Here is a 25,875-nt window from a genome sequence, read left to right as displayed (position 1 = left end):
AGCACGCCGGGCCAGGTGACAGAGTGCAGGAGGCTCTGGTTTGAGGTGCTTTTATTCCACATTACTTGCAGCCCCACGCCTGGGTCAGCCCAGCCCGGCCCGGGTGCTCCCAGCGCTGCACCCCCAAACCCAGCACACCCAGGGGAAAAGCAACCGCAGCCCGGAGCTGGGCCTTGGGATGAAGCCTTTGGAAAGCCCCAGAGAGGGGCAGGGGGCTGGGCGTCCCTGCCCCACTAGGGTCTGGGCAGTGCTGTCCTGGAGCAGGACAGGGCCTCTGGACCCCTCCCATGAGGGGACACAGGGCAGCGCTGGAACCGGTGCCCCCGAGATTGAACCAGAGCCCGCAGAGCCAGGGCTGGGGAGCTCCAGGATGGGCCTGGGGGTCAGAGGCCCTGTGAGAGGAGGGCTGAGCCCCTCCAGCATCCGCCTGCCTCTCCCCTGCCCAGCGGTGCCCAGGGCAGCCCCAGCGGGGGGCTGAAGGGAGGCTGGGGGGCAAGACCCCTGAGCCTCAGCTCTGGCCAGGACACGCTCCGGAGGGACGTGGGAAGGCACCAACTGGCTCCCAGGGCACGATGGAGGTGAGGTGGGTGCCCGAGTTACGTGGCTGCCCCGCACCCCTTCCCTGGGAGCCTAACCGTGTGCAGCGGGGGGACACGGCACCCGGAGGGGACACCCCTCCCGCAGCCCCCACGGGGTGCCAAAGCTCACCAAGCAGTACCAAGCCACGAACTGGCACGTGCCCACCCCATGCTCGGTGTCCAGGGGTGCCTGTCCTGCTCCGGGAACGTCACAGCCACCTGCTCGTGTCGCCGGGCCGGTCAGTGCCAGAGCTGTCGGGATCCAGGCACTCAGGCAGGCAGGGAATGAGAGCAAAGCTGTGGGCAGGGAGATGCCAAAGCCTCCCTCTCCCCTTGGGTAGGAAGCGGGCACAGGCAGCCCCCTAAGCCCCCCAACTCCCCCAGGGCAGGCTGGCAGCAGCTGAGGGTGGTGGGGGGCCAGCCCAGGCACGGGCTGAGGAAAGCGTTGGTTGTCCGGGCTGGGAGCCCCCAAAAGGGAGCGAGGAGTAAGTGGGGGGCTGGAGCCCCCCGTGCCCAGCTCCGCAGCCTGGGCTGGAAGCTGAAGGGAGGAGAGGGCAGGGACAGGCGCCGCGCCGGCCGCTCCGGGCAGGAGCGGGGCTAGGAACGGGGCAGCTGCACATCTCGCAGTGGTCCGTGCCTGGCTGGTTCATGAAGGTGCAGTGCTGGCAGGGCCACATGGCCGCGGCCACGGCGTGCGACGAGCCCCCCATGGCGCCGTATTCCTGCAGTCCCGGGAGCGGGACCCCCACCGTGCCTGCGGGAGAGAGCCCGGGGCAGTGCTGGGATCCCGCTGCACATCCCACCCTGCAGCCCCCCCATCAGCCCTGCCCCATCCCTGGAAGTGCTCCAGGCCAGGCTGGATGGGGCTTGGAGCAACCTGGTCCAGTGGGAAGATGGCAGGGGGTGGGATGGATGAGCTTTAAGATCCCTTCTAACCCAAACCATTCCAGGATCCCATGACCAAGGAATAGCTGCCTCCCCTCGAGCCTCCAGAAGCCTCTGTGACAGCTTGGGAGCAGCTCCACACAACCCCCTGACAGCTCTGCCAAGGGACAAGGGACCCCTTCCCTGAGGGACGCCCTGCCCCAGGGATCCCCCTCTTACTGCAGAGCTGCTCGATGGTCGCCCACTGCTCCGATTTTTTCCAGGTCTGTGCAAGCTCCTCATTTTTGGTCCTCACGGCTTCCAGCAACAAGCTGATGCTGTCCTGGAAGTCACAGGTGGGAAATGAGCACTGGGGACCCCCTCCAGTGCAAGGCAGGACTCTGAGTCTGAGCTGTTCCCCCATGCCCGACATCCTTGGGGTGCCCCAGTTTATCCCTCTGCTCCCCCAGCATTCAGACAGACCCCAACACCCGAAAGCTTCCCTTCCTCTGCTTCCAGGAGGTATTCCCTACCACTGTGGGCCAATCCCAACTCCCAGAGGTGCAAACCCTCCATGCTGGAGCACTCCAGCCCCCATCCCTGCCCGCATCCCAATCTCCAGCTGCCCACGGTCATCCCGGCTGCCTCACACATGCGCAGCCTCTGGCAAACACGGCCCAGCTGGGGCTCCCTGGGAAGCTCCGGTGGTGCCGGGGCAGCCGCCAGGCCCCGGTGCCCGGCCAAGGGCAGCAGCAGAGCTGCAGAGCCAGCTCTGGCCTTGAGTTCTGGGGGCTCTGATCTCCTTACTGTTCCCACCAAATTCCTGATTCTGAGATAATTTTTAAAACATTTCCAGCTCTGGGAGCTGCAGCCAAGTTGGCTCTGGGATCATGTGGACAACCACCCCCCTCAGTGCTCCCAGCAGCTCAGGGGCTTTGTGCTTAGAGCTTGAAAAAGGTTTTAAAAGTCTTTAAACCTTCTCCCAAAAGCTTGGCCAGGAAGAGCCAGCACAAGGCCCTGCCCAGGGACATGGGATGGCAGAAATGGTCACCTCCACCCACTTGAAGGACCCCTGAGGGGCTGAGGGCCCTGGGATGGGGGGGATGGTGTGGGACAGGACCCTCCCTGCCCCGTTACGTACCCGCAGAGGCATGACCTCGTTTGTGACCAGGAAGAGGAGCAGATGAAAATCGGAAATGATGTCTAGGAAAATGGAGGAAGTATTTTGGGACAGGTACGTGGCCAAACTGTGGAAATCCTGGAGAGAGGGGACAGTAATGAAGGGAAGTCAATTCCTATTTGGATCCACCAACAGATATTCCTGCCCCTCTGGCTATTGTCTGCAATGTGCAGGGACATTTCCAAAACCAGACCCCCGCCTGCCTGACTGAATCCCAGCTAACAACTTCGAGGAAAAAACACCTCTGGACCCACAGCAGCTCCCCTTGACCAACCCCAGCACCCACAGAGCCGATTTCAGATCCAAGAGGTGCTGAGGGGGAGCCAGGCAACTCCAGCCTTGTTCGTACAGAAAAGAGGGAGTAGAGGACAGAGCAGCCCCTTCCTCCCCATCCTCTGCCCTGGCTTCTTGCAGGAACAGCTTTCTGTGCTTAAAGATTCCATCTAGGAAGAGAAGGCAGCACTCTGGGAGCAGGAACAGACCCCAGTCTCAGCAGGTTTGTGCTGTCAGCATGGGGCTGGAGCTGCCTGGCAGGCACAGGGAGCCCTGATCCCATCACGGATCCGGCGGGAGCTCGGCACCGGCCGGCAGTCGGCATTGGCATGCAGACAGTGCTCCGTGCAGGAAGGACCTTGGCAAGCTGAACTGGGAAGGGGTGACTTGAGGGCACAGCTGTCCCTCTGCAGATGTCAGTGAGCACGAGGGAGGCAGAGCCCATCCCTGTGGAACCCGGCTCCATCAGGAATCGCCCCTCACCTGAGTTTCTCCCAGCACATCGCGGTTCTCGATGGGGAATGGATTTTGAGAAATAGAAAAAGTGTAGACTGGATCCTTGGGGAAAGTTGTAGTAATCTAAAAAAAAAAAAATCCAAGGAAGGATGATCAGAGACCAGTGGGATATGGGAAGCAAGTCCAGATAGCCAAGAACAGCCACAGCTCTGATGCCAGCTCAGCCAAACAGTGAGGGACTCTGCAGGGATCTGATGGGTTTTAATTTAATTTCAAGTGATATTCCATCACCACACCCTTGGCTCCCTTTCTAAGGAAGCTGGAGGGACACGATGGGTTTGGTCCTGACAGACGCCATGGAGAGCATCCCTCTCTGCACAGGTCACTGGGATACGGCGATCCTGGCAGAGCTCTGCCCTCTGCCAGGCAGCTGCTGCTGGAGGGAGGTCCTGGGAGGGACCTCCTAATGCACATTCCACCCCTCTGTTTTCATCCCAGCGACATCCCAGGTATCCCAGGAACACGTGCCTTCACTCCTGCAGGAATTGCCGTGCTCTGGCACTGCCTGTGCCAGGGGCAGCTGGACCAGAGAGGCTGCTCCAGGTGGATCTAATGGCTGCTGGCACCACCTCCAACTCCAGCAATATCATCTGGCATCCCAATTATTTGCTTTCCTGCCTTCCACGCCGTAACTTTGCTTCCCAGCCCTGGGGCTGAGCCGTGCCGTGCCTGGCAGCAGCTCTGCTACGGCCAAGCCGTGCCAGAGCGTGAATTCCCTCCTCCAAGAAAAGGCATTTCTGGACAACCTGCTGAGTCACTTGAAGGAGATGGATCCCTAATTGCTGCTCTGGAGTTTCCTCATTAGGCAGTGCCCGGGACATGGGTCTGTGGGGCTGCTGCTTCCTGGCCACATGGCTCTGGGCCAGCTCAGAGCCGTGATAAGGCACCAGGCAGTGCTCTCCTGGAAAACAAATGTGTTCCCTGGCAGCACACCGACCCCAGGGAGCAGGGCAGCCACCTCCCTGCTAGGAATGCTTGGCAGCAGCAGGCAGAGGAAGATAATCTGTCTCAGGAATCACCTCCACTGGGAATTTCAGAGGTGGGTTAGGAGTTTGCTCCACTCTGACCACATGTGCAGGGAATACTCACGTCTATGATGAGGTACTCGACCGGGAGCGGGCGAGCCAGCTGGGTGATCTCATTCCCAAACTTGTCTATGTCCTGAAAGAAAAAGAGTTGGATTATTCCTCAGCATGGAAGTGGTGTGAAGCCCAAGGGATCCTGCCCTGGAGATGCTCATGCAGAGTCCTGAGCTCTGGCAGATCACTGAGGGTACGGAAAAGAACCTGGATGGGTGGTTCAGGGCTGCCCAATTCCCTGCTGCTCCCTGGGGCTGGAGATCTCTGTAATTCCAGCATCTCTGAGATCAGGATCTCTGTTTCCTTGTGAGCCAAGAGAGTGTGGGGTCATGAACCACCCTGGGATTGTCTCCCACTAGAGAGAGGCTTGGAATTATCCAGGGACTGTAAAGGTGGGATTCTACTCCATGATCCTTGTGGGTCCCTTCCAACTCCACATATCCTATGATTCCATGATTTTAAATGGCATTTAGGAAGCAGCTCCATCCTAAAGAGAGGGACAGGCCACCTCTGCCTCCTCAGCCGAGGCAAACCTGCCTTTCTGCAAATCCAGGAGACCCTCAGCCAACTCTTCATCTTGGAATTGGGAATCTGGGCACTTTCTCACACCCAGACCCTTGGAACCAGCACATCCCACAGCGTAAACTTGTTTTGCTTTGCCAGACGAAGGGAACATAAAGTTTAATTAGGGAGACAAACGGCCGGCATATGTTCATTAATCATAACCTGACAATTAGACGTGATTGATGTCAAACACGCTGGGTTCAAACACCGATTCGGAAATAAATCCCGGAGAACTGACACTTTTCATTAAGGATTCCGTACGAGGGGGCTGTGTTTTCTCCCTAAATCATCACTTAACGTGGTATAAATCATTCATGGAGCCCCACATAAATCACACACCCGCAATTCCCGGTCAGGGACGTTGTACTGGACGTTCCATGGGCTCTTGGTGGCGGGAGCTGGACCCGGAGCTGCCACCCCCAAAGGCTGCGAGTCCCACTCTTCCCGCGTGGGATGGGAGCAGCGTTCCATGGGCTGAGCCGGGGAGCACCATGCAGGGACACGCTGCCCACGGCTGACTCCAGGACTCCCTCCCCTTTCTCCCAGCCATGTTTTCTCCCAGAGAACACCACTCCAGCACCACTCCCCCGCTCTCCCTGGTGTTTACACAGCACAGCTATGCGGAGCAGCAGCCAGCACCATCCCTCTGCCAGTCAGACCTCGCCCCAGCAGGCTCCGGCATGCTGCTCCCCTCCAGGCACAGCCCCCTTTCCCGACCCCCTCCACAAGCCCCCCTTGTCCCCAGGAACTGTTCCCTCTGTAAAAAAAATCTCCCTTCCAGTCTTTGAAGCTCCTTTGAAAGGCAGTCCTGATTAGGATCTTTGCTCCTCGCACATGACAGGTTGTGGCCTCAGATCTCTCCGGCTCGACAGGAGCAGGAGGAGCCATGGAGCCTTTTTTGGGAGATCACAGGACCCCAGAGCCAACCTGCTTCTAGATCTCAGTGATACCACAAGAGGCAGGAATCAGATCCAATCAGCTTCCCAAACACAATCCTGCCCCTGCATGAAGGGACCTGCAACAACTCATGCATAATTAGCCCATCTGGAATTCATTTTCCAATCTAATTAAGTTCTAATATGCAGAAACATTTTTCCAGCACCTGTTGGCTTTAATCTCCCCCTCTGGGGATTTCCATGTTAAATGCCTGCTTTTTCATGGCATGCTGTTGAGGCCTCCACAGACTGGAACCTCGCTCCCCCGAGCCGAGGACATGCCCTGATCCTGCAAGGACAGCCCCCCCAAACCCCAGCATTCCTCTCCCACCACCATGGATCATTTAATTACTTTTTAAAGGCCTTAATGAACATCAAATTGAGATTGTTGGGATAAAGATCCTTATCCTGAGCTTGGCATCACCAGGACCCTCCCAGCGCCCTGCTATTGCTGCAGCCTGAGACCCCCAAAGCCCAGTAGCGCCTGCTCCAAAGGGAGGTCAGGAAGGGGTTAATGGAGCCACAAGCGTTTGGCTCCAGGACAAAAATCCAGCAGCAAGGCCTGGAGGGTCTGGACAATGCATCATCCCAGTGGAGATTGCATCAAGGCTGGGATTAGAGCCTTTCAGCCACTGTTTGGAGGCAGGAGCTGCACTGGGATGAGGGTGAACAGGGAAAAGGATGGGAACACAGACACCTTGGCAGGATGAAAAGACTCCTGGGTGGCTTCAGGATTATCCATGGAGGGTGAGGGGAGCAGCCAAGTGAGGAGCCCAGGGAGCTGCCAGCCAGGAGGGAGGCTCCGGATCCGTGTCCCAGGACAGCCGTGATCATCCCACGCTGTCACCATCCCACGCTGTCACCATCCCATGCTGTGAGCATCCCGCATCCCACGCCGATATTCCCGACCCGCTCCCTCTGCTGAAGGCACGGCGGAGCTCGGCAGCCATCTGTCCTTGCCATGTGTGAATAAATCCCATCTTTGCTCTTCCCTCTGCTGACTTCCAGGCGCTTTCCCGGGCAGTCCTGCCCCTCGCACAGGGAGCGCGGCTGAGGCGCAGAAACGAAGCGACTTCTCCAAGAGCAAGTGACAGGTCAGGGAGAGTTGAAACCCTTCCCAGGAGACTCCTGCTGAGCTAATCCAGCATCCTCCTCCCCAGAGGAGGACATTTAAGGCTAAGGCGGCTCATGAGCTAGTGGGAGGGCAGCCAGGGAAGTCCTTCCCCATCAGTGAACACTCCCTGCAGCCTGGCTCCCCCTGGGAAGAGGATTTCCAGTGCCATGGTAGGACAGCCTGGCTCAGAGGTCCCGCTGGGCTCTAATGAAAGCAGGGCCCTGGCTCAGGGCTGTCCCAGGGAGGGATGGGACATGTGTCACTGGTGCCAGGCCAGGGCTCAGACACGGCTCAGCTGCAGTGAGAGCTCAGAGCTCATGTGGGACTTGAGGGCAAAGGGCTCTTGCACAACGCTTGTAAAGGGCTTTTGTCTTACACCATCCCAAAGAAACTCTGGAGGGACATTAAACCATCCCAAAGAACCTCTGGGGGGATAAGGCAGCTGTAAAATACAATTCACTTCGAGGATGATGATGACATCGTGTTTGCGCTGAGCTGTCACAAATACCTGTGATAAGAGACAAAGCCAGCCAGCCCCCAAATCCAATTATCCAAGAGTTTTAAAGCATCTGTAAAACGTCAGAAATCTCTTCCCTCAGCCGATGAAGTGAATGGTGGAGCAGTTCAGCACCGAAGAGGTCCTGGGCCAGTGGACTGGGAGGAGGTGACAGCAGGGACAGGGTGCAGCAGCCCCAGGGAGGGATCCCTCAGCTGCACCCCGCCCAGTGTTGAATATCAACCCAAGGTACATTCTCAGTGAAATCCAAATCAATCCAGCTGTTTTCTAAAACCAGATGGACAGAGGAGGCTGCTCAAGGACAGAAGGCAGGATGGAAAATGCTCATGTGGACTGTTCAGCTGGGCTCACCCTCATCCAGCTCAGAAACTGGGTGAAGCGGCCATTGCAACATCATCATCTTCACTCACAGGGTCTTTACCCCGACCTGGGCCATGTCTCCACGTCATGGACTCCTTCCCGAGCTCTATGTGCTGAGCTGGCCAAGCAGCACATGCCGGTTGTGCCCCGTTCCAGCTGGAACCAGTGCTGAGCCCTGATGCTTCCCAGACACCCCAGGAGGGATCTGTTCTTCCTCCTGGCTAATCTTACCTGGGGAGGCCCCTCAGAGCAAAGGAACTTGTTCTCACAGTCCCCAAACGCCTCAAGTTCCCCACTGGAGCACAGCTCTCCCTTCCCAGGCCAGGAGAGCAACGGCCACAAGTCCAAAGCCTACTCCACGGGGGTGGCTCCTCGGAGCAGCAGGCGAGGGGCCAACATAAAGGGAATGGTAAAGGAATACAGAAATCACACAGCTGCAGGCTCAGGAAAACCGCAGGACAATGCCAGTGCCATCAGTTTTCCCATTTCCATGGAAGAAAAGCAGCCCCTTTTCCCATTCGCAAGCTGGAGGTGAATCCACCGCGCTGCCCTCGGACAGATCCGAGTTCCACGGGTCCTGCCTCACATCTGGCTGTTCTATAAATACATCCACACTCCCCAAACATTGGCCTCCTGGTCCTCATTCAATTAGAATTAATTTGTAGAGCTCCTTTCATCCTAAAGGGCTTTTCAGATGAATACTTGGATATCGCATGGGAATGCACATGGACTTTTCTCTGCGCAATCCCAGAGAAAACAGCAACTACTCCAAAGTGCAGCTTTCTCCCCAAAAACCGGCTGGGGGGTTGGCACAGAGGGGAACCCCCACATCACAGACTGGGGACAAAGAGAGAGCAAGGTGCTGGACCCCAAAGATTCCATGCCGGAATCCTGCTGGATTCCTGCTCTTCCTGGAGTTCATCGGGGCTCGGACACGGCTGTTGTTACCATCCCAGGATGAGGTAGTGTCTCTGACCTCAAGCCTTGCACATTTAATGGGACCCCAAAGGTTTCCCAAGCCAGGAGTGACTAAGCTTTCCATAGATTTAAGAACATTCAAAAATAATTGAGGGATCCTAGAGCCAAACCCGTTGAAGGCTGAGGGAGAATCCCACCTGGCAGGGCCATCCTCGAGCACTCCCTGAAAAGGGCAATTAGGGAGAGAAGCTCTAAAACATGAAATCAGCTGCAGCCCGATCCAGTGAATCAGTGGTTGATGGAAATTTCCACGGAAGGCTGGAGCCATCCGTTCCCATTTTGTTTATCTCCCTGCTTCAGATTAGGGATGGGAGTGAAGCCCTTCTTGGAACACCCACCAGCTTCCTGCTGCTCCCAGCACCCCGGGTGGGCCACATGTGGGCCACAGACCTGCAGGACCTCCTGCGAGGCTGCCCGAGTGTGGCACAGCCCGGGCTGCTCTGGAGCAGCATCAGGGCATGCCAGGAGATGATCTCATCCTGCTCACGTTCGGGGCCAACCTTTGCGCACCCGGCTCTGCTGGATCGTAATCGGCCCTGGCTTATCAGCTCCTAGGAGGAAGCTGCCTGCCCAGAGAGAGCAGGATTCCATCTGCTCTCCCTCCCCAGCACTGGATTCAGCCCAGAGCTGTTCCTTGTTTCCAGGTGGGGTCAAGCCAAGCCAGCAGTCTCGCACTAAGGGGTGGAAACCAGCATGTCCCAGTCCCAGGTTCAGGGCATGCAGGAACACCCTGACCAGCTCCATTCCCGTTGCTGGAGCACAATCCACTCATTACACTCTTCCCAAGCGAAGGCAGCTTTCCTTATCCTGCGCTCCTTAAGGGACAATTTTACCACAGGCAGCAGGAGCAGACAGGACAGGAAGGAGATAACTAATGGGGTGATGGATGGCTAATTAACCAGTGAGCAGTGGCATTAATTAACTCCTCTATCCCTGCTCATGGGGCACCAGGAGCCCTGGGCTGGAGCGGCAGAGCTATCAGCATCTGCAGAGAGTCTGATCCTGAGCTCCCAACTCGGCCATGCAGGCGTGGGAGGGGCTGAAGGGCTCCAGGAACAACTGGCAAGGGAATAACATTCCATCCATCACCAACAACCCCAAAGTGCAGCAGGCAGGGACAGCAGTGACACCTCATGTCCTTCCAAGACCCCTCCTGCAGAGCTGCCTCCAGCTCTGGGCTCCTCAGCACTGGAAGGACATGGAGGTGCTGGAGCGAGTCCAGAGGAGGGGATATTCACCCGGAGATATTTACCTGGAGAAGGCTCCAGGGACACCTGAGAGTCCCTTCCAGTGCCTAAAGGGGCTCCAAGAAATCTGGAGAGAGACTTTGGACAAGGGATGGAGGGACAGGACAAGAGGGAATGGCTTCCCACTGCCAGAGGGCAGGGTTAGATGGGATATTGGGAAGTAATTCCTCCCTGTGAGCAGGGTGAGGCCCTGGCACAGTTTACTCAGAGAAGTGGCTGCCCCATCACTGGAAGTGTCCAAGGTCAGGCTGGGCAGGGCTTGGATCAACCTGGGTAGGGGAAGGTGTCCCTGCCCATGGCAGGGGGTGGAATGGGATGAGCTTTAAGGTCCTTCCAACCCAAACCACTCCACGACTCCATGAAATTGAGTATTTTGGACCCACTCTGGATGCACATTTTCCCTGCTGCTCCTCAGGATCAGAGCTTGGATCCAGGGGCACATCCCGGAGCTGCCCAGGCCCTCAGGCCTCACCTTGTAGAAGACATCAGGCACGTACTGCTCGCTGCTGGACTCCTTGGCGTAGCCCAGCTCGGGCGCGTCCCGGCAGGGCAGCAGGCACTCGTCCCGCACCAGGGCCATGCACTGGTTCGACACCTGGTACCCCTCAAAGTGCACCTGGTTGTCAGGACCACCTGCAAGAGGAGAGGATGGTTAAAGATCCCAGGATCACTGAGGCTGGCAAACAGCTCCAAGATCAACAAGTCCAAGCTGTGGCCTATCCCCACGGTGTCATCCTTGGACACCTCCAGGGGTGGGTACTCCATGTCACGACCCTTCCCATGGAGAAATTCTTCCTGAAAATCCTGCACAGGGGTGATTTCCCTGGTGTAACTCCAAGAGAAACGACTGGAAGAGCAGCACTAAGGTTGGACTCGATGATTTTGGAGCCCTTTTCCAACCTTAACAATTCCAAGACTCCATGATTAAACACAAGGCTAACAGTGATGAACACCGAGGTGAAGCCGCTGGTGCTGCTGCATGGGAAGAATTTTAGGCAAGAATTCCCTCTAAACTCCACATTTTTGTAGTCACACACATTTCCACAACTATCCCAAGAGCACAGAGCCCAGGGAACATCAGGAATGCTCTGCCAGGAGCTCTAAGGAGGAGGAGCAGCTGCCCTTTTGGGGGCTCTGACAGCATCACCCTCCCACTACCCTGCAGGTATCTCCTTTTCCAAACAAAAGCCAGGCCTGCAGCTCCTGTGGGCCTGTTTCACTCCCAAGGATCCCTGAGCTGCAGATCACCTGGTCATGTCAGGCTTGAACAGTGTTTTCTCAGCCTGTACTGGATGGTTTGGTGGAAATCTGACATGGAAAGTGGGAATTAAGAGCCTGGCTCATGGAAGGATCACATGCTTGGCGCTTCCATTTGGATAATGTAAGCAACATCAGGTCATGTGTCACTGGAATACAACTGGAAAGAGAGGAGGGAGGCAGATGGTAGGAAAACGTTACTACTTCCAAAGCTAGGAATTCTGGAGGGGATAGGAATTAATCCATGTGGAGGATTTAAAGGCAAAGTTGAGGCAAACTATCCAAATACATTTCTGCAGCACAAAAAGAGGGACTCAAGTGTTTAAATAGAACCTGCTGGGCTGATTGAACAGAGGAGAATGAAATTAGCTGGAACAGCAAAGAGGAAATATTCCTTTTCTACCCTTTGATCTGTAACCTCAATCACTCACTGCTCCAGAACAAACACTCTGAGAAATTAAACATAGACCAGGACGGGGGAAGGCCTGAACACAGTGTGTTTGCTCAGTAAAACACCTTGTTTAAAAAGAAATTAAATAAATATATATATAGAAAAAGAGAGATACAGATCTATATTTAATGAGAGATGGATGTGTTTAGCAGTCTGGAATGTACAGGCATGGGCCTGTTAACTAAAAAAAGAGCATTTTCACTGAAAAAAGGCCCTGGGAACCCTTACAAAGCCAGGCTCAGGGCAGGCAATGTCCCATCCCACTTTCACTTTTCACTCTGGATGTTATTTGGAAGTCATGAGGGTTTTTTCATTGTGTTAAACAGAGCCAGAACCAGCGATTCTGCTCCAGGGAAGGTTTAAATGAAGACATGTGTCATCCCATGGAGAAGAACAGAGTGATCTGGGAGCACTCCAGCCCTCCCAGCACATGCCAGTGTCCCCCCTCCCAGCCCAGCCCATCCACGGTGCCTCTGGAGACTGCCTGAAAACGGCTCAGACCAGAGGGTTTAACCATAAGCACTTTGCAGGAGCTTCTGTTTTACTCAGCCAAAAAAATGTTTCCAAACATTTTTTCTTTTTTCCCTGACAGGTTTCCCTGACAGCAACATGAGAGAGGTAAAGATCCCTCCTGAACCTCCTGAAGGAGGAACTAATCAATAACTCTGAGGATCTGGAGTGTTGTGCTTCTGCACTGCTGCTTCCAGGCAACAGAATTTGGAGCTTAAGGATTTGAAACAAAAAGTGAGCAACAGTTGTTGCCCTGGCTGCAGGCAGAGAGTGATTCCTGGGTCTGAGAGGTGGGGCTGAGCCTCAAATAAGTCCCTTTAAACAGCTGTAGAGTGAAAAACAGGCAAATAAATAATGAGTGAATAATTGTAGAGAGGATAAGACAAAGAATGAGAAAGTATTTTAGCGTGATAGAGTAAAACCCTTGTTAAATAGGACAGATGGGGAGCAGGACCTGTGATTTTTGGCATATTCTTCTACTAACAAGAGGTAATTCAGGTGAAGCCCAGAGGGCTGAGGCCAGTTAGTACCTGTAGCCACAACTGTGACAAACTTGGATCCAAAGTGCCCATCTGGAGAGAGGCGACAGATGTTGGGCTGCTGGTTCTGGAAGTTGCCAGCTGTGATGCACTCCTCTGCACTCAGGAAATACGTGTCCTGAGGGGAGAGCACGGACTCCAGTCAGCGAAAGGACAAGGTGACGTAGCCCAGACCTGTTTCCCTGGGCTGCAGCCAAGGAAAACGACCAACACCCCAGGAAAACACGCTTTCGTGGAAAGCTGCTGCGGAGCCCGGGACAAGAATGTGACCTGTCAGCTCCCCAGCCCTGGGCTGGCTCAGGACTGTCCCACAGAGAGTCCCACCCACCTCTACACACCTTTTTTCTGTTTGAAAAATCAAGTTTCACTTTCCAAATATGGATATCACTGGGTTTACAAGGACAGGAAGCTGAGGAGGTCGAAGTTTGAGCCACGTATGTGTCACAAAGCCCAGCCCATGGGAACATCCTCTGAGTCACTCTGGCTCACTGGGTTTGTCCCCTCACATCCCCCTCCGCTCCCTGAAGTTTTCTTAACCCTAAAAAGGGCAGGGATAGATGGCATATTGGGGAGAAATTCTTCCCTGTGAGCAGGGTGAGGCCCTGGCACAGGTTCTCAGAGCAGCTGTGGCTGCCTCATGCCTGGCAGTGCCCAAGGCCAGGCTGGACAGGGCTTGGAGCAGCCTGGCACAGTGGAAGCTGTCCCTGCCTGTGGTGGCACTAGACGGGCTTTAAGGTCTCTTTCCCCTCAAACTATCCCACAATTCTATGAGCACCATTTCCTCAAAGCAGGGGCGTGAGGGGCTCCAGCAGCTCTGCCTGCTCCCCAAACACTTCAATCCCTAACATTTCCAAGGGTTCCAGCTTGTTTTCCTTCAGAAGTGCCTGGAAAACCCCATCTCCCAAGAATTCCAGTGTCACCTGCAGCCCTGGTTCAGCTCTCTGCCTGGCACAGGAGCTGGAATTCATTGGGAATTCACTGGGTCCCACCTGGATCTCACCTTGTTCCTGCTGTATCGAACGGTCCCTTTCCGCGTGTCTTCCGAGACCAGGTCAGTAAATATCCAGCCAACCTACACAGGGGGATGGAGAACATTGCTTTAAGGAAAAAAAGGACAAAAAAAAGAAGGAAAGAGGAAACCAGAAGAGCTCAGACATTTTCTGCTCACAGGACACGATGTTCTTGGCTCCTCTCGGCCCTGTGCACACTGCCTGCAGGGAATGGCTCTCCCAGCTGTGCTGGGCTCCTTGGAATCCCATTTCCAGGAGCAGCAGCATGCCAGCTGGCCAGCCAGGGCACCTGCAGCATTAGGTTTCACTATGGAATATTTTTTCATGGAAAGATCTGGAGGCTGCAAGAGGCCTCTGTGCCACCACCCGCTCCCACCCCCAGCATTTCCTACGGAGTGTTTGGAGCGGGACCCAGCGCCCGTGGGTGACAGAGCAGCTCATGTGGCCCCAGCCTGAACCTCTCACACAATCCCAGTTTGAACCTCACACGCACTGGTTAAGGGAAAGCTCACACTGGAGTGTGATCCATTCCGAACTGGAGGCTGCAGCGACCCCAGAGAGCACACTCCTGCTTTCTGTGGTACCGACACACCTCGGAGCGAGTCCTGTGTGACATGTGTCCAAACCCCTGGCATCAATCCTTCCACAGAGCTGTGACATGGACACGCACCTTGGGATGATCCCTCTCCGCCCAGGGGCCAATCCCAGCTCCTACAGCATTAACCTTTCCAAGGCAGAACTGATCCCAGCTGCCCCGGAGCCCAGGCAGATCAAACCCTGCACCCAGCACTCGGTGACGTGTTAAGCCCCATGGATTAAAAATATCTGATGGGAGAACATGGAAATAAATAACACACGGAGAAGTTCTGCTCCAGCCTCTGGCGAGCGGTGGGATCTTATCTGGGAGAACAAAGCCCTCCCCAGATGTTTACAGTCTGCACTGAGCCTTCTCCCAGGCGGGTTTTCTCCAGCAAGTCAAATCTTGTTTGTGTACATCCCATTCCTGGCATTCCCACCATACCACCACTGCTCCCAAACCGGAAAACATCAGTGCAAGTTGGAGGGCTGTCAGGAAACCAGGGGATCCTGATGGGATCACGGGAAGGCTGGAACTGAGGGGGACCCGCACCCCTAAGCCCACACACCACTGACTCCCTGCAGCACCAAGGAGGGGACCACAACCCAAGGGGATTCCCTGCTCCTGGAAACAGAGCACAGAGGCAACTCCAGCTCCATCTGGGCACAATTAGCACTTGCCACGGAGATGCTCCCAGGAATGGCTCCTGTTGGAGGGGGAAGAAAGGGAAGATGGAGTTTGTGCTGTTTTGCTCCTGCTACTGCAGTCACACAGCCCTGTGAGGGGCCTGTGCTCAGGAAAACCCTCTGGATTTGGGTTTTAGACCTAAAAATGTAACAGCTGCTGACACTTTAGCAGGATTTAGGTAATCTAAAGGGACTTGGATAACCCCATGGAGCTGGAGAGAATTGCTGACCGCTTCCCTGCCACACAGACACACAAGATCTGACACATCCTGACCTTTCTGAGGCCGAGCTTTGCCGCAATCTCATCCACAACCTCGGCTTTGGGATCCTCCAGGATCTCCAGGCTGTTCTGAGTGCCGATCTGCAGCAAAGAGACACTGGTTAGTGACACAGAACTGGGGAAAAGCCAGTACAGCCACTGTGGGCAGTGAGGCAGGGGATGGGAGCAGAGGTCTGGGCTTCCCCCTCAGCCATCACCATGGACTGGTGTCACCCCAGAGACCTCCCTGTGCCACTCTGCTCTCACACCGCACTCCCAAGGATCCATTTGTTCCTTTTCCACTGACAATCCGTTGGATTTCACTTGGCAGCCGTGCAGAAACCATGAGGAGGAAGGAAATACATGAGGAGCACTCGGCTGAGGAGTGGTGCCGTGCCCCACCTAGTGGGGATTCTGGCTGCTCCAGCCAAACCCATCCTCAGCCGCTCCATCATTTTGTCTTCAAATCATTTAGACTTCACTCTATCTAATTAAGCTGCTTAATTTTTCTCAGAGAGCTGGTAAGGAACTGAAGCAAGGGCTGCAACTGCTTTTTCCTAGCACAAAATCTGCTGGAAAGCCAGGAATCGAGGAAAGATTAAAAGCGAAATCCGCCGTTAGAGTCACCCTGGATTCAAATCATCCAAGGGTAAAACACAACAAAAAAGCAGAACTGAGGTCTAAAATTCTTTCTGGGCAGCAACGGATGGTGACGTTCAGGACATAAATCATATCCTCTTTCACTCAGGACAGTTTTCCTTGCGGAGCTGCAGCTGGAAATACCCTGTGAGGTTTTCCAAGCTAAAAAGGTGTTTGTGTGCTCCCCAATACTGAGCGGCCCCTGAGGGCCCGGGGTCTCACCTGGGGGGGTTCATAGATGGCTGCCACCTCCGCCCGGATTCCCAGTGGGATGTCTTTGTGCTCCGTGTACCGGCCGTACAGATATCCCAGATGTTGGTTCCCTGTCTTCCTCCAGAAGTCTAGGAAGCGATCTGCAATTGTGTGGTTCTCAAACATGATGTTGTCAACATGCCTGTATTTCTGTTTGACAAAGTTCAAGCGTCAGGCCGTCCTCTGCTGGCTCCGGTCCCTTCCCAGGACACACACCACCCTCTGGAGCTGGATCCTGCACAGCAGGGATGGGGGAGGCTGGGGGCTCCCTCCCTCTTCCCCTGCTCAGCTCCCACCCCTCGGCACTGCTCCCTGCTCAGGCTGGAGCGTGGGATGTGCTCAGCACCCCCAGCACCTCGGGGGCTTTACTGGGACCTTTGCCCCAAGAGCCTCTGCAGGTAAAAGGACACTGAAATTTAGGAGGAAACAAGCAGAACCTGAGTGGCCTTTTAGATTCCGTGAGGAAAACCAGTAGGACTAATCACCAGGATTCACCACCAGGGCTGCCAGCGCAGTCCTCACGCTGGGAGGAAATTCTGACCCAGAACATTTTGGAGCCCATTTTGCAAGGCCTGAAGACCTGGACAGGATTTCCCTGACACCCAGAGGCTTTGTGCTCCTGGTTGGCTTTTTTCACCTTTCCCAAACTAAAAGCCAGGTCCCCTGGCAGGTCGCCGAGCTCCTCTCACCTGTCGGTTGAGGGTGATGGCGCTGGGCTGGCACTTGGTGCAGATCCCCTCGGGCCAGGGAGGGTGTCCCTCACACCCCGACTTGATCTTACAGCTGATGTTCTCCAGGGCTACAAACTTCCCCCTGGGAGAGGGGGGAAGAGGAAGGGGGAAGAGAAAGAGGAAGGTGGGAGAAGAAGAGGAAGAAGGATGAGAAGGGGGAGAAGAGAAGGAAGAGGGGAAGAGAAGGCTGCTGTTACCACAGTAAATGCTTTTGGGGCAATAATTTATGGAGCATGCAGGAAGTAAGAGATTGTAGCACCAAGGCAAATCATCCTTTCATGTGCACAAGACTTCCTGGAAAGGGAAATTCCCTTCAAATGGAAGTCTCATGGACCTGAGTTGCACCTCCCAAAGAGATTTTAAAAGTCTCAATGGTATTTAGGAATAGCAGGGAGAAGATTACACCTCTGTGTAACTTATGTCCACCAAGTCTGAGAACCAGGCTTGGAGCTTGGTGTAGTTAGGGAACCTCTTTCCTTCCATCTGGCTTTCCCCCCCATCAGGAATATTTCCTGGAAGGAATTATATTGCCACTGGAAAAGGAAAAACAGAAACAAAATGGGGACATAAACCAAAAAGACTTTTCTCCTCCGTTTGCCACTCAATCCTCGTGTCCAACCCTGAGATCTGTCTGTACTTTCATTTGTGTTAAAAAAAACCAAAGCTCCAACCAGATTCCCTTAAACCCAGAGATTTCCTTACTTGTCTGCCCCTCCGGTCAGCTTCCTGATGTAGGCATGGAATGACATGTGCTTCACAGGAGGCTCCAGATGGTTCAAATAATCCTCATCGAAGGGCTGCCAAAAACACCACACAGAGCAGAGCCAGGTCACACACCTGTCTGATAACACCCTGATCCCTCGGCAAATGCATGTTCCACACTCAACCCCGCCAATGTGGAAGCAATCAAGGAAATTCAGGCTCATTTTCAAGGCAGCTACTACTGGGATGCAAACAGTGCAGCTTTACAACGGGGAGTTTTACGGTGGCCTCCTGCTCTGGGAACAGATTGGCCCCACAAATCAGAATCTCAACGGCAAAAAGCTTTTTCCTTTCAGTATCTGACAACAAACAACGGGCCCAGCTGTTCCAGCACGGCCAAGGACTCCCAGAGCACTTCCAGCAGCGGGGAACAGCCATCCTGGAGCAGCCAGGATTCCCTCTGGAGGGGGGGCTGCTGCTTCGTGCCGTAAATTACACAGCCCAGCACGTTTGGAGGCGTCACTAAAGCTGCTTCAACCTGGATAATCATGGAATAGTTGGGAGAGGCCTTAAAGCTCATCCCATTCCACCCCTGCCATGGGCAGGGACACCTTCCACTGTCCCAGGCTGCTCCAAGCCCCGTCCAAGCTGGCCTTGGGCACTGCCAGGCACGGGGCAGCCACAGCTTCTCTGGGCACCCTGTGCCAGGTGGTTAAACTGGAAGTGCTGGGATGCAGGAGAGAGGGAAAGAAATGAGAAAATCCAGGAAAAAGTGAAGACACAGGGAAAATGGAGCACTTTTGAAGCACTTTCTGTTCAACTCATTACTGCAGAAAACCAGCCTTAACCAGGATCAACCTGGGGGCCCCAAGGCCTCGAGCTTTAGTGATCCCAGAACCAGCAGCTCTGGCAGTGCACGGCAGGATTCCAGCGTGGAGCTGCCACCTCTTGGCAGGCAGCATTCCTGGGAAAAGTGTTCCTACTGGGAGGAACTGGGGTGTGTCTGTAGCACCTTCCTGGGGCTCTTACCTCCAGTGGGACACAGTGCACGCATTTGCCCAAGGGGCCGTGGCGACACCTGGGCAGAGAGAGAGAACTGGGGTTAAATCTCATTTCACCTGGAAACTGCAGGAGACCTTATCTAATCATGGAGAAATCAGCCTGAAAAAGTTTTTTGAAGTAAGTTTGGTGTGGAAGAGCTACACGAGCTCTGAGCAATTCTCCACCCAGCCCTGGGAATATTAGAGAGGGATCATGGAATCATGGAATGGTTTGGGTTGGAAGGGTCCTTAAAGCCCATCCCATCCCACTGTCTCAGGCTGCTCCAAGCCCCAGTGTCCAGCCTGGCCTTGGGCACTGCCAGGGATCCAGGGGCAGCCACAGCTTCTCTGGGCACCCTGTGCCAGGGCCTGCCCACCCTCCCAGGGAAGGATTTCTTCCATAAATCCAACCTGAACTCCCCCTCTTTCAGTTTGAACCCATTCCCCCTTGTCCTATCACTTCAGCTCCTGTTGAATTGGACTTCAATCACTTTGGTCACCCCAAGATAATTTCACATAAAGAAATGGCAACAGCTTGAGGTTCAATCTGAGAGCCCCAGCCAGGATCAAACCCTCCCAGTGTCCCCGGGAAAGGGCTCAGCTGTCCCAAAAGCCACTGGAATCCAAGTCAGATCAGGTTTTACAGCCCTCCAAGATCGAAGAATTCAATCCCTTCAAATTCAAAGAATTTTCAGCCCACGTGGCGGGGTGATTTTAACAAAAAGCCACCCAAAATGTTCATCCTTTATCAGGCACTGGCAGGAACAGCCAGAGAAGTGTGTGTTTATCGAGCAGATAAAGTCCTGCTGGGTAGAATTACAGAGGGGAAAGCATCTCCTCTTGTGGTGATTGCTTTAAAAAAACCCCTAAACCAACAATAAAACATCCCCCAGCACCAGGTCAGTGCTGGTTTCCAAAGGAAGGGCCCAGGAGAGGAGCAGGGAGGTTGGGCTGTGGAAACAATGGATGGGATCCAGTTGCAGGAGTGCTTTTAAGGACGTTTTGTGGCAGATAATGTACAGAAAGGAGAGTTAAATGCTGCTAAAGCACTCAGCATCCTTCACTGGAGATTGATCCACAATCCCAAAGCCAGGAACCAGCCCAGACAGCTCCTTTTATCCTCAACACCCTCCCCTGGGCCTCGGCTCCCTGCTAGAACAGCTTCATTGATCCCTCTGAAAAATGTGGGCGAGTTCAAGGCAATGTCTGTGCCACAGAGTGGTGGGTTTGCCTTTATTGCTCCAGTGATGTGACATCCCATCATTTACGGTCAGCTGGGAAGGTCAGGGAGGATTTTCCACAAACTTCCTCATTGCTGCAGCACTGAAGATAAACCACATGGAGGACAACCCCACGGGGAAGGGCAAATCATTCTGTTTTAGCGGGAATTCCTACCTTTAAAATTTTCCCTCCAACCTTTTTGGGAGTCTTATTCCAGAGGGTTCCAGCCCCAAGGCTACAACCAATGCAGACATCAGGCCAGGGCCCAGCTGGGCCATTAACACTGAGCAATAAAAGCCCCTCCCAGCAGAGGATGTTTTAGCAGCACCAGGGTAGATTTTGGGTGGATTTCACTCGTTGTGTTATTTTTACACAAAGAGGAGCTGCTTTGTTTCCCTAAGCCTCTTGCATGGAAGAGCTTTGGGAAGTTGGACTTTGGTGCATTTTTGTGAGCAAAAGGGACTCCCTGGTTTCATGGAGAGGTCAGACGTGATGAAGGGAAGCCAGAAAGTGAGCAGGCAGAAACCCAAGTCCCACTTCCAAACCTCTGCCATTGGATACTTTCACTCCTTCCCTTCACTTCCGTGTTTTCCTTTAGGAGGAGTGGCTGGATCTGAAGGCACAGCGTGCTCCTGCTTGGGACAACAAATCCTGGAATGGTTTGGGTTGGGAGGGACCTTAAAGCTCATCCCATCCCACCCCTGCCATGGGCAGGGACACCTTCCACTGTCCCAGGTTGCTCCAAGCCCCATCCAGCCTGGCCTTGGGCACTGCCAGGGATCCAGGGGCAGCCACAGCTGCTCTGGGCACCCTGTGCCAGGGCCTCCCCCCCTCACAGGGAAGGATTCCTTCCCAATATCCCATCTAACCCTGCCCAGGAAGAATGCACAGTGTTTATTGTAATCTAGAGAATTCCATGTGTTTTAGGAGCACAAAACCCAGGAGCACGAGTGCCAGGGCCTCCTCCATCAGCACAATGGCTGCCCTGAGTGAGTCCTTCCTGCCAAAAACCCTGGGATTTGGGCATCTGCTTCCTCCCTGGGCTCACCAGGGCCCCACTGAACCTCCCAGGACAATGGCAGGGGTTGTTTTCCCCTGTGGATGTCCCCAGGGCACTCAGGATGGAGCCAAGGGCAGTTCCCACAGTAATTTCCTGACTGCTGGGCTGAGCCATGGCATTCCAGGCTCCGGTGAGCCCCGGATCCGCGGGCAGGAACACAACCCACCCCCACTTACAGCTGCTGGTCTCGGTTCCGGTAAATCTTCCCATCCTGCTTGATCAGGTACTGGTCAATCTCATCTTCCACCACCTGGGGGGCACCCCCAGGCCGGGAATTTTGGGAGACAGACGTGTCCATGGTCTCTGAGGAGGAGCCAGCTGGGCTGGAGGGATAGAGGAACAGCATATCCCCATGCCTGCAGGGTGGGAAACAGCACACGGGTAGTGGGAAGTGTGGGAGACAACACCCAGGAAGCTGGAGGTGCTTCCCAGCAGGCAGCCAACCTCCTGGACCATGGAAGAGTGTGGAATGTGGCACAAATTCTAACCCAGACCAACACAGGTGGCAGCTGGAAGCTGCTCTGTGAGCCACCTCTTCCTGCTTTCATTTGCAATAAATGCAAATCCTTCCACCAGGAGACAAAACTGAGGGAAAAAATATGGAGGAGGGAGTTGGGATGAAGGAGTGAAAACAAGGATGTGGGAGAAAAGAGGTAGGGAAAGGCGGGTGAGGGAGGGAGGGAAAGAAGGGATGTGGGAGGGAAGGCAGGGATGAAAGGGTGGAAACAGGGATCCAGGAGGGGAAGTGGGGGGATAAGGCAGGGAAAGCTGGGACAAAGAGGTGGAAAGCAGGAATTAGGGAGGGAAATCCAGGATGAAGCCTCCCCACAGCAGACACACCCCAAGGAGTGAGCCAAGGAACAGCCACCAGCTCTCCCGTGTCACTGTGACCCCCCCATTGCAACACAGCCACCGAGGCCCCCCCTCCCCAGTCCCAGGAGGGACACTGCAAGCTGGGGACTCCTGGGATGTGATTCTTCCCATTCTGGAAGCTGGGAGCAGAGCCCCCCTCCCGGTGAGGACTCACTTGATCTTGAGCAGGTTGAGGGACTTGTTCTGTGCCGCCGTGATCTCGCCGGTCCTGTTGCGGTTGGTGTAGACGGAGAAGCCATTATTCCTGAACCCAAACTCCTTCGCCACCTGAAACACAGGGAGCAGCAACAAGCTGTGAGGTGCCTCACGAAAGGGGCTCCGAGCCAGTCCCAGGGAACTCCTCCTGCAGCAATCCAGCTCAATTCACCCCCGTTCCTGAGCTCAGGATAACGGAGATGGAAACACCTGGAAAAACAAGCAATGGATTAAAACAGGAGCTCAAACAACTTAACCAGAACTGTCTCTGCCTCACACAACACAAATGCAGAGTTTCAGCTACAGCCAGGCAAGCACTGTGTGACCAGAGGGGGAAACTTCTCCATTATCCCAGTTTTCTTGCTCCCGCTGCACCAGCACACACCACCAGGAGCACCAAGCAGATCCTCACTCCATCCTCCTGTGTGGACCAGAATTCCACAATCCACACCTTCACCTGTGCAGATCTTTTGCCCTCAGCTCCACCTCCACCTCCCAGCTGCTTCACTCAACCCCTTCCTGCTGTTCTGTCTGGTTTTCCCCTGTTTTCTCCTCTCTCCCATGGAATTCACCCCTCAGTCCCCAGGCAGGTTTTCCCAGCTCAGATCAAGTCTGATTTACTTGGAATCACTCCAACACCTCTTCCCAGCAAAAATAATTTGCATATTTGGCCACTCGAGAACTTCATCAGTTTAAAAGTGGTGCTTAAAGTTTGTCTATTTGACAGGTTCTGCCCTAAATTCTGAAGTGAAAGGCCTTTATTAATAAAAGCAATCCCCATGGCTTTGGTTGGAGTCAGGGACAGGATCCTGCCCACAGGACAAATCTGATGAGCCACCAAGAGCTGTCACATGAGCAAAGCCATGAAAAGCAGTTTTTTCCCATCAGCTCAGCTGTGATTTGCAGCACTGAGCGATCCCCGTGAATGGGACCCTTTCACAGGGATCAGCTCCTGCTCCTCAGGCCACAGAATTCCATTTTTGGGGGCAGACAAATCCCACAACACATTAACAGCAGCTTTGAGCTAATTCCTGACTCGACTCTACCCTGAGCACACCCAGAGTGACTTTTTCTGCTGCTTTTCCCCGGGATGTGCCACAGGAGACGGGGAAGATTCTCCAGCCCCTTATTCCTTGAACACTTCTGGAGCAGATCCAGGTTAATTCCTAGGATGGAAGCAGCAATCTGGTACCTCTCTAATTACAGCTGTCCCCCTGAACACCAAACCCAGCCCCTGGGTGAGCATTCCAGCGTTAAAATCCACAGCACAGGTAGGAGAGACCCGGATTTAGATAAAACACAGACTTCAGGTGGGAAAATTTGCCACTTTTCTCTTCCAAGCAAACCCTGCAGCAGGAAATAAACCCAAACACATCTTTGCTCCAGCTCAGCCAGAGGACAGAGCCTTCCCCAGATCAACAGGCAATTCCAGGTGCTTCTGTCCTGGCAGGAAGTGTTTTCCAGCCCGATTGTTCCCTGGGGTAACCTGAGCCCTGGAAAGCAGCAGCTCGTTCTGCACAGGCTCCAGAGATCCTGGAAGCTCCTCTTCCCTTGGCTGAGGCTGCTCAGAGGCTGCAGGGAGTGTCCCTGAGCCAGCCCTGAAAAACATCAGGATTTTTCCTGGCCAGGTGGGAATGCTGTCAGGGAATGCTGTGCCACAGCTCCAGCCAAAGCCAGTGACTCACAAAGGGAAGCTTTGCACCTGCTGCCATTCCCTTCCCTCTCACAGGGCCAGGGAACCTGCCTGGCCCTTCGGGAACACACGTCATGGAGCACAGAACCCCCAGGCCGAGGCTTCCAGAGGAACTTCAGGAGGGGAACAAATGGAGAACTGCTCACTCCTAATGAACACAGAGCAGCTGCACCATGGCAGCTGAGAGCTCCCACCCGGCATGTTCCCCTCATCCCAGGGGCTCCTGAGATCTCACTCAGTCCCTCGCCCGCTCTCTCCAAACCCATCCTGGAAAACCAGGGGCACACACAGCACATCCAAACAACAATTCAAGCCCAAATCCAACAGCTGAGCCAGGCCTGGATCCCGCCTGGAGCAGGAGGTTTGACCATCCCATAGCTCCTTCTGCTTCCCTGCTGCCACTTCTTTGGGAGAAACCCAGAAAGGGCCCTTCCCAGGGAAGTTCCCACCCCAGGAAGCCCCAACAGAGAAGCTGAGGGAGTTTCTTCTTTAAATTTGTTATTTTCCCTTTGGAACAACACAAGCTACACCAATCAAAGCCTGTTTTTCCACACGGAATGCTGTCCCTTGCTGCTGCCAGGGAGGTTAAACACGGATCTCCCCCGGGACAGAGCCACGGGAGCCCTGCCCCATCCCATGGGAAGGCACTGTGGGTCCTGGGGTACCTTTTTGAGGAACGTTGCCACAGTTTCTCTCTTCGTGGCCGTGATTCTCTTCACTCCCTCCGGCGACTGCACGCGGATAATCTGGGAATGAGGGAACACCGAGTCGGGGAGGGGGGACAGAGCCTACCCTGAGCCCTCAGCCTCACATTCCCCCACTCCTCCCTCCTGTCTCCATCTTCCACAGGGCCTGGAAACACCCAGGAGTGCAGTTCTGGGGTGGCACTGGGTGATGTCTGCCAGCATGGGGGGAATCGTTCCAACGCTCCTGGCTCTTGGCAGGAGTTGGCTCCAAGGAAAACACCTTCGGCCAAAGCTCTGACCTCTGAGATGGAATTAGACCTTCAGGAGGGTGGATCAGAGCTTCCAAGGGGGAGTTATTCACACAGGCACCGGCCCAACTGGTGTTACTGGGCACTGCACTGGTCGTGGCTGAGCCCCAGCAGTGAGGGAGCAGGGACAGACACGGGGCTCCAGCTGCTCCCGGGAAACCTGAGCTCCTGGATGGCAACAACTGGCAGCTCTGGGGGGAAAGGCCAGGGGAATCCTCCGGGGACAGGCAGGGAAGGCAGAAATGTAAATATCGGTGTCCCCGGAGTGTTGAGGGGCAGCGGAGGGACTCGAGTTATTCTAAAGGGGCCGCTCCCGTGTGGCACGGGGACACGGGCAGGGGGCGGCGTGCGTGGGAAGGGGGACACGGGAGGGGACACGGGCAGCTGCCCGTGTGCCGCCGCCGCCCCGCAGGAGCCCCTTTCCACTCTCCCAACTTCCCTCCCGGGCACAGGCCCGCCGGGACGGGGCCGGGAGCCGCTCACCGGAGCGAGCGGCCCCTTCTCCTCCCTGCCCCGAGCCCCCCGCCCGGGGCTCAGCGGTACCGCGGGGTCACGGCCCCGACCCCCGGGGCCAAAACCACGGGGGACCCGCCCGCGGCGCCGCTCGGGAGCCTGCCCGGCCCGGACACCGCCGGCCCCAGCCCCGGCCCCCCGGCCCGGTGCCCCGTCCCGGCCCCACAGGAATCTGCTGCCTCATCGCCCCTCCCCCGGCCGCACTCACAATCGTCTCGGCCATGGCGCTGCCCGCGGGCCCGGGGCTCGCCGCGCGGCACAGACACGGCCCGGTGCGGCCCGTCCCGCTCCGCTTCTCCCGGCCCTTCCCGGCCCTTCCCGGCCTTTCCCGGCTCCTCCCGGCCCGGCCCGCCGCCTCCCGGGACCGGCCCGCCCTCGCGCCCGCCCCCGGCCCCGCGCCTCGCGCCCGCGTTCCGCCGCACCAAGGTTCCTACCCCGGCGCCACCAACAGTCGTCCCCCCGCGCTGC

The 25,875-nt window shown here is 55.3% G+C and overlaps 1 protein-coding gene across 1 annotated transcript; it reads right to left on the bottom strand.

The window, feature by feature from the left end:
- Positions 1 to 34: 34 nt before the first annotated feature.
- Positions 35 to 25,752, bottom strand: NPLOC4 (NPL4 homolog, ubiquitin recognition factor). The gene is made up of 17 exons (XM_039562348.1): positions 25,616 to 25,752; positions 24,566 to 24,646; positions 22,167 to 22,279; positions 21,316 to 21,495; positions 18,848 to 18,896; positions 17,819 to 17,913; positions 17,075 to 17,198; positions 16,356 to 16,535; positions 15,510 to 15,596; positions 13,963 to 14,034; positions 12,954 to 13,080; positions 10,678 to 10,838; positions 4,501 to 4,572; positions 3,379 to 3,474; positions 2,584 to 2,700; positions 1,683 to 1,785; positions 35 to 1,332 (listed from the first exon to the last, which is right to left on the bottom strand). Exons 1-17 carry the CDS (start codon positions 25,628 to 25,630, stop codon positions 941 to 943), a joined length of 2,064 nt encoding a protein of 687 aa, XP_039418282.1. The 5' UTR covers positions 25,631 to 25,752; the 3' UTR covers positions 35 to 940.
- Positions 25,753 to 25,875: the final 123 nt, after the last annotated feature.

The sequence above is a fragment of the Corvus cornix genome, chromosome 18 (assembly GCF_000738735.6).
Source record: "Corvus cornix cornix isolate S_Up_H32 chromosome 18, ASM73873v5, whole genome shotgun sequence".
In the NCBI taxonomy this organism is placed as follows: Eukaryota; Metazoa; Chordata; class Aves; order Passeriformes; family Corvidae; genus Corvus; species Corvus cornix.
The sequence above is the reverse complement of the archived record's forward strand: the minus strand, read 5'-3'. Positions and strand labels throughout refer to the sequence as shown.